Here is a 9,087-nt window from a genome sequence, read left to right as displayed (position 1 = left end):
GATTATTATTATTGATTGTGAAGTAATTTTAAACCCATCACAGAATGACACGTAGATGATGTTCAAATGTTGTCAAAAAAATATTGTCTAAGTATCATTATCCTAATACTTTATACTATTTTTTCCTTCAATACTAGTTAACATTTTTGGATTAATGCAAAATTGCGTAACTTAGATAGAAGACATACAATTTTATTTGAGAGAAGCAGAAAAAAATAATAACAAAGATTTCAATCGATTAGTTATATTTTCAAATATAACATTCAACAACTGACTAAATTAAAAGTTAAATATATTTTTAATCGTTAAACTTGAATGCAAATTTTTAATTTGTTATTATCTTAAATTTTAATATATTTTTATCTTCAAATTTTAAAAACTAATAAATATAACATTTTTAACATAATTACATTAATTTTCTTTTTACATATTATATCGTATTCTAAATTGACATTTGAGTTACATGTAATATTAAATGGTGTAAATAACTCAAATATAAATCTGGAACACCATTTAACATAAAATAAAGTCAATGTTATTAGATTAAAGATACTTATATATCCATTCATTTTATTTTTAAGTTTAGTGATTAAAAATTATCAAAATTTGAAATATGAATAAATAAATATTAGAAACATATTTAATCCTTAAATTAATCATAAAAATATCAAGAAATAATTACTATTGAAATTGAAAATTTAATTTTTTAGTCAAAATAAAATCAGATGGGATGAGAATCATATTTTTATGTGAAATTTATCACAACTGATTAGATTGAGCTTAAGCTACATAAAGCTGAGACAAATAACATAATTCATACTAGGATTTACTACAACACGAGCATGCCATATTATTCAAAGTTTTGTAAACCTCAAACATATCTTATATGGTACACCTACCATATTATTTACCATAATCATACAATAATGCACATATAAATAAAAGTTCCTACATATATAAATATACTCCAATCCATAAGTAACTTAATCCTTGACTCACATCAAATGCATGGTAACATCACATAAACTTGCCTAATGATGTTATTAGTTAAGCCTGATGACACAATAACAACTTAGATACATATATAAATATAGATATATATCATATATCATATATATATATATATAAATATATGATTTATGTATGCATGACGCATGCAGGTTTTCAATCCCCATTAAGCATATGCATAGACCACAAATCCTCTATGTTCCAATAGTTGGTGTTGCTGTTGATGTTGTGATTGGTACATGAACTTGATTGATCAGTGATTGGAGGGAACTGTGATGGAAATGGCTCCAAAGTTTCTTGATATGAGGGTGTGGAGTAAGACTCAATTTGCAGTGCCATGTTGGATGCTAGGCTTGTGCTAGAGCTGGCTTGATGATGATGATGTTGATGATGTTGATGGTGATGATGATGATCATTTGTCTCTGAAATGTTACTGTTATTATTACCCTGTTGCTGTGAATTCTCAGCTTGCTTCATGTGCTTCTGGATTCTGGTTCTCCAAAAGTTCTTAATCTCATTGTCGGTTCTTCCTGGAAGATGCTTTGCAATTTTGGACCACCTTAATAAGAGAAACCAAGTTAGATAATTTAAATTTTAATTGAAATTTTAAGAGATGGTGAAAAGACAAACTGAAATATGTGCATTTGGGGTAAAAGGAATGTCATGATAAAGTTACACCAATACTAAATGAAAGTGTTGGCACGTTTTATATGAGTATAATAATAATAATAAAATATAATAAAAAAAAAACAGACACCAATATTAAATAAATGTCACATGTCTGTTTTTTCTGCATTTTTCACGTGTCTATATTTGAGACCATGTTCCTTGGTTGAGAATAAAAGTGATGATGGTTTTCGAGTCTCACTTATAAAAGAGTTTGGCTATAAGTTGCTCGATCTCCCTTTGGAGATATGCATTTGCTTTGCAACAACATGGGATCTCAGAACACCAAAATCATATTTCTCAATGCAATCCCCAGGTAACTATATATAGTGTACTTTCATTCTAACATTTCTAGGTTTCTCATATTTTGTTCATAGATTCTATTAGTATAATTTTTATTTTTTTTTGCTGTGTTTTATACAAATTTTCAAGATTTTTTTTTTTTTCAAGATTCACCTCATAGATTTTTCTTCTATGATATTTATGTACACTTCTATGTATAGAAAACTCAATTATTTATTCTATTCTATGATATACTTTCATTTCTTTTGATCCTTTTCCTCTAATAATACCCTCTTTAATAGAAAGAGATAGAGAAAATACTATGAATGATGAGAGTTGTATGATTGAAATGAAAAATTAAAAAAAAAAAGGGTAGAGTTAATTAATTAATTACCATTTTTTTTTCTATTTCTTTTCAATAAAAAAAAGTTTTGAAAATTTTGCTTTATTTCTCTATATTTTCATTTACCATTTCTATTAATCCATTCTAGTTATTTTTTTTCCTACCAAACAAAAAAGTAGTGCTACCTAGTTGTCAACAAATATTTTTCTTAATTTTAAACTTATTTTTACTTCATTTTTCTTTGCCCAAGAAAAGCCACGTGTCCTAAATTTGTGCCTCCTTTTTTATCCCAAATATTTATAAATTTTCCTTAAATAATTGAGTTTTATTTTTTCTTGGATGGGAAAAGAAGTACTAAGGGTGGGAAAGGTACTAGGGTTGAGTTGTGAATTATCCAAGTTTAGGATTTTTTTTATCTATATTTTCTAAAATTCTTTATTCACTCTTTTATTTTATAATAAATATTTTAAAATATCTATTTTTCAGAAAAAAAAAATTAGACCTACAAAATTTTGTCTTATAGGAAGAAGGGTCCTTGAAAATTATTATATGTGAAGAAGAAGAGAAACATAGTAAAAATAATAGTATTTACTCTAATATTTTTCAATATATTTTTATTAATTTATTGAATTTAGATGAATAATTAAACCTAATTTATTTTATTGAGGTACCCCATCTATCCCGTTTCTATGCTTTTGTTTAAGAACATATAGCTGTTTTTTAGCGTACTGTGTCATTAATTCCTTGTAGCTTATCAACTTCTACAACTTGTTTCACTTTTTTATTTAATATATTTAGGAGTTCGTCGTTTTTGTTTATTCCTACATATATCTTAACTATTGCAATCTTAATATCAATATCCTTATACTTCTTATTCTTGTACATATTTTTTATAATTTAATTGAAAAAGATAAGTTACCAAAGATTAAAAGAAAATTAAAGGTAGAAATAAGAGGAATTTTAAAACATAATTACCTTTCACTTTTTTAAATTTAAAAATTAATGAGTATTTTATTTGAAAATTAAATTAATAATTAAAATAACAATGATAAACAATAACTTTTATTTAAGGTAATTTTTCGAAAACTTCATTCTCTTCTTGTTCAAGATCTCAAAACCACATGCATGCATGTGTCATGTTGTATACAAAAAAAAAAATGTATCTTCAAGGAAAAAAAAAACTCTAATTTCTTTCACATATACGAGTAAAATCCATTTTGAGAATTTCCAAAAACTTATCAGAAACGATTTAAAATAGGAATCTTTTTTTTAACCTAAATTTTACAAACACCCCATGTGTTCCAATCCTTTTCTTGGCTAATTCAAAACCATGAACAAATTAGATCTCTCACTCTAATGATTTTCCATGACACTGTCAATTATGTTCTTGACATGCTTTTACAAACTATATGTTATTTTCAGATTACAGAAAAATGCTAATAACACTTTCAAATGCTTGAAAACCAATATATATATATATATATTTTTTTTTTCACTTTTTATTTTCTGCTTTAGCTCATAAAAAACTGATAAACTTTAATCAATAACATGTTAGAATAGAGTCAACATCTTCTTCTATCTTTCAATTGTGGGAGAAAGTTGGAGAAGAAATTTTCATTTTGAGAATTAAAGTGACATACCTCTCATACCAATTAAGATTCAGATATATAAGAAAGTTGAAAAATAATGTGCACTGTATTGCTATTTTATGTATATTTATATATAGATATATAGATATATATATTCACCTATTACCCCACTTTGCATGAAGCTCAAAGATCAAAAGCTGTTCTTCTGTTGTAATGTTCCCTCTTCTAACATCAGGACGAAGGTAGTTTAGCCAACGAAGTCGACAACTTTTTCCAGTTCGTTTAAGACCTACACAAATATTCATACATCAACATGATGATATATGTATATAACCCTAATTAGGGTTTATAACAAAAAAAAGAAGAAGAATAATAAAATAATTAACATATATTTTTACCAGAAGCTTTGGCTAGAGAATTCCAAACACCTTCACCATGATTTGCAATATAGTTGATCAAGATCAAATCTTCTTCCATGGTCCATGGTCCCTTTCTCACTTCAGGATCATGAGATGATGGTGAGTTGCATGGTTTTTTGTCCATTATTTTGTACATATACACATAAGAGAGAGAAAGAAGAAGAAGAAGAAGAAGAAGAAGAAGAGAAGACGTGGAAATCATAATGAGTGTTGGAGGGTTTAAATAGAGGATAATTAAATTTAAGATTATTTATTATAATAATGCATTGTCCTTTTGTAATAACACTAGGTTTTGCGGCCTAACCATGTTCATCATATGAGCATGCATGCATGAATATCAAAATAATAATTAATATATATTGGAAAATAATGACTACTTTTGGATTGTGAGATAAACTATAACTTAGTAGACAATAGTGACCCTTGGATCGTCCTATGAACACATAAAAGCATATGCATCAGAAGCATGTGATGTGTGTTGTACATTTTTTCGAAAGAGGAAATAAATTTAGTACATTTAGTTCAAGTATCAATAATCTTATGGATAATGGAAGAAGATAACCTTGCAAGTCCTTTAAAGTATGAAAAATTAATTATAGGCCTACGAATCTATGTGAAATATAGAGAGACCAAGTTGAAAAAAAAGTATATGTATAATATAAATGATTTTGAGGTTCTATAAACATCATTTTACTTTATTACTTTCTTTAAAAATAATTGTTAGAGTGTTATTAAAATTTTCCAAGTGTTTCCTTTTAAGTTGTTACCATTTATATGATTGTTTACAGAAAAAATGAAAAGTATATCATTTGAAATAATAAAAAAGTATTTTACTTATATTTTATAGTTCATTAAAAGAGAATCGTAGTCTATATTTTGACTGTTAAAGTTAAAATCATATTTTACACGTTTCCAAAAATTATAAAAATGAATTCATTTTTATAGATTACATTTTTCTTTTAACCGTAGTTTATATGACATATATGACATATTTCTACTATTGAAGATTGTTTTTGAGATGGGTTAGAATATATTAACCTATATTTTATTTGATTCAAATTTTGATAAGTAAAATTTACAAATTTTGTTGTATTTTTTTGTTTATTACTAAGTTATTTCTAGATGACATAATATTTTATATATATATATATATATATATATATATATATATATATATATATATATTTATTTATTGAGATGACTCATGATTATGGTTGGTTGATTTTAATATGTTTGGACACTTTTGATCTATGCTTTTAATGTTACGATTGTAAGATATACTTTTTATAATTATTAATTTGTTTTTTTTATAAGATTTTAAAGCATTCTTATTTTATACCTTTGCTTTTTGTTTAGAGTTCACAATTTAGAAATAATCAACTTCTTTGATTAGAATTTTAATTTGAGTTATTTTTTCTCCTTTACTAAAACATGGAATTGTTTTTTTATATTTTGATTGCATTTGTGATTTTCGTTATCATATATATATATATATATATATATATATATATATATATATATATATATATATATATATATATATATATATATNTATATGGTTGGTTCTAAAGTGGACATTCATCCACATAGTAATATGAAGAAGAGATTAGTAGAAAAATCCAATAAAAATAAAGGATTAATTTTTAAGTTATCATCAAAATCTAATGGAAGACTTGAAAGTTGCGTATCATTGAAAGATTTACAATTTTTTAATTATATATATATATATATATATATATATATATATATATATGAGAGAAGATTTTCAATTTTTGCCAAAAAAAAATTACATGAGATGGTTTGTAATTTTAGTTAGAAAAATTCTATGAGATTCCACTAACGAGTTGCCAATTCGAAGTGCAAGTTGGTGATGGTTGGTGACAAGGAAAAATTATCGTCGTCAATGAATCATGTAAATTATTAGTGTCAATGTGTCATGTAGATAACTGTGATAAGAGTGTTAAATGTTTGTTTCATAGCATGCAAGACTTTAGATGAAAGAAAGATATGTTGGTTATCAAATGGATATTCATAAAAATCTCAAATAATAAGAAGAAGAGAGTAACATAAAAATATTAAAATAATAAAAAGTTAAATTTCGAGTTATCATCACAACTCAACAAAGGACTTAGATAATTTTGTGTCATAAGAGGGTTTACAATTTTGTTTAGAAAATTTTTATGAGAAATTTTGTAATTTTTGTAGAAAAATTGTATGAGATGCTTTGTGAATTTTGTCAGTCATGAAATGATTTACAGTATTTGCTAGAAAAATTGTATGAAAATTTGCAATTTTTGCCAATAATATTTTTGTTGAATATTCATAAATGTAAGTCTTAAGGTGTCACATTATGTAAAATTTCTTATGTGTTTTCATTTAAATTTCTATTCATAATTTGGCTTGGAAAAAATCATTCCTATAACATGACTCACAATAGTTATAATAAAAAAAATGTGTATTTCTATTGATTTAAGTTTGTTGTAATATGTATAATTTTAGAACTAGATTTGGTGAAACCGAATTAGAAAATGTATAATTTTTTTTTAAAGCTGTTACCTAAAATAAGACAATTTCAAGAAAAGCCGATCTAATCTATTTAACTTGAGTTATTAGAAAAATGAAGAAAAAGATTAGTTAATTTCGAGGATTATACTCCTTGGTTTCAAAATAACTAAGTCAATGATAGCTTAATACGTTCTTCATGTAACTTCGAAAATTTGTGAATCAGTATAATAAATTATTATTAAACATAATTGATTATTTGAAATTTTTTATGACGTACATAATTTTGTATGTTATAATACGTTATAATAGGAATAAAATTTGTAAATTTATTATAACGTACAAAACTATGTACGTCATAGTTCGTTTTTGTACGTCATAAAATATAATTTTTGTATAAATTTGTAAATTTATTATAACTTTATACCATTCTAAAACGTATTAGCTTTTTTAAATTACTAAAGTAAAAATGATGAAAATATTTATATATACGAATATTCGTAAATAAAATACATGTTGGTATTTATTATCTATACAAGATATTTTACTATTCATTTATAAATTGATTGAATATGAGTATTATATTATTTATATTAGTGAATATTTATTATCTATAAAATATAAAATAAAAATTTAGTTTATATTTTATTAAGTTAAATTTAATTAAAATTAAAATTAATTTATATTTTATTAGATTAAATTGATTAAAATTAAATTTTAATTTGTATTTAATTTAATTTTTTATATCTTTTTTTTTGTAAATTTATTTAAATTTTATTTTAAAAATTTATAAAATATTTTTTTAAAATATTCATATGTATCCATTGATATCCGTGAATTTTAAAATACTTACATAGTTTTTGAACGGATATCAGACAAATAACAGATATGTTTTTTTTATTACAGATTGAATACCAAGTGAACATTATTCGTGTTCAATTCGACTCGTTGTCATCCCTAAATATAAGCTATGATTATGATAAAATTATTAACCTTTAACTATGATCACTTTGTTTTTATTCAAGATAGTTTTGTCTTAAATATCTTTAAAATTAATTCTTTCCAATTTTCATAAACCAAATAAGGTTTAAAAGGCGATTCTAAAAAGATTTGAGATTTAATGAAATTTTTTAAAAGCTAAGTGCAAGAAAGCTTAAGGTTCAAAAACGATTATAAAAAGATCTCATTCACTATTATGATTTTCTCTTTTGAGGAACTACTTGTTTGCTTCTGATTGTACATTAAATGTTGGATTGTTAAAAAAAATGGCTAGAGAACAAAGAAAAGGTGTAGTATTTTTCATTGTTCGTTTATATGAAAAAAGTTATTACGACCAATTTATTAACTTTGAAAAAGTTTTACGGAGAAATAAAGATGATGACAGGCAACGATTTCATTCGTTTTGTTTTTTAATAGAAGATAATGTAAACTTTTTTGTTTCGATTCATAACTATGGACAAAACCTTTTTTTTTTTATTTCGTCTTAATATATGTAAGTTGTAAAATAAATTAAATTTGAATTTTTTTCAAGCTAATTTAAATAAAATAAATTTTAGATTAATAGAATATATTTGATTCATAGGTTTATTGGATATGGACAAGTTGTCTCGATTCAACTTTTCAGTTTGATTCGATTTGACCTGACTTTAAGATGAATTTGACTTAGGCGACCTTCACCATGATGCAACTTAACCTGACTTTTGGTCGCGGTTGACACTAGATCTTTTGATAAAACTGACACAAGTCAATCTTTAACCTTGACATAATTCTTATATCTGTCGTCCCGAGTTAATCATTGGCCAAGACTAATTCGAGTCAACTCAAGATGAAGTTGTGGTCGAGATCAACTATATCAATCTACAATCCATCATCTCAACTTGACCTTCAACTAAAATCACTTAAATTGAATTTCAACTAGAACTAATTGGATCAACATTTTACTACCATCAACTCAATTCAACATTTAACCTAGACAAATTCAATCCAAAATCAACTAATCTTACTTGATTTAATTTATATTACAGATTAGATATCAAAATGTGAATTTTTTTTTTCTTCTAACTGTTAATACAAAACTTGCGTTATACATGCACTTAAAACATATATAAAAGGCTTGATATAAAACTTGTTTTTAAGCTTAATGTAGGCATGGATAACTTTTTTTTACAGTTTTTAATAAATTAAAAAATGCATTGATTTTAAATTGTTTATTTTTTAAATATTTTATATATGCAGACAATAAAATTTATTAAATTTTAATTTTTTAAACGAAATATTT

At 24.4% G+C, this 9,087-nt stretch overlaps 1 protein-coding gene across 1 annotated transcript; it reads right to left on the bottom strand.

Annotated features, from left to right (window-relative positions):
* Positions 1-1,164: 1,164 nt before the first annotated feature.
* On the bottom strand, positions 1,165-4,666 carry LOC106768960 (myb-related protein 305-like). Its single transcript, XM_014654375.2, has 3 exons — positions 4,287-4,666; positions 4,048-4,177; positions 1,165-1,567 (listed from the first exon to the last, which is right to left on the bottom strand). The coding sequence occupies exons 1-3, from the start codon at positions 4,507-4,509 to the stop codon at positions 1,165-1,167; spliced, it is 756 nt and encodes a 251-aa protein (XP_014509861.2). The 5' UTR covers positions 4,510-4,666.
* Between the last annotated feature and the right edge of the window lie 4,421 nt (positions 4,667-9,087).

This window comes from Vigna radiata, chromosome 1 (assembly GCF_000741045.1).
Source record: "Vigna radiata var. radiata cultivar VC1973A chromosome 1, Vradiata_ver6, whole genome shotgun sequence".
NCBI classification, from domain to species: domain Eukaryota; kingdom Viridiplantae; phylum Streptophyta; class Magnoliopsida; order Fabales; family Fabaceae; genus Vigna; species Vigna radiata.
The sequence above is the reverse complement of the archived record's forward strand: the minus strand, read 5'-3'. Positions and strand labels throughout refer to the sequence as shown.

Coding starts and splice junctions, on each gene's coding strand:
- LOC106768960 (XM_014654375.2), bottom strand. CDS start 4,509: ATGATTTCCACGTCTTCTCTTCTTCTTCTTCTTCTTCTTCTTCTTCTT. Junction 4,178..4,286: donor TTCTCTAGCCAAAGCTTCTG/GTAAAAATATAT, acceptor ATATTTGTGTAG/GTCTTAAACGAACTGGAAAA. Junction 1,568..4,047: donor CATGCAAAGTGGGGTAATAG/GTGAATATATAT, acceptor TCTCTTATTAAG/GTGGTCCAAAATTGCAAAGC.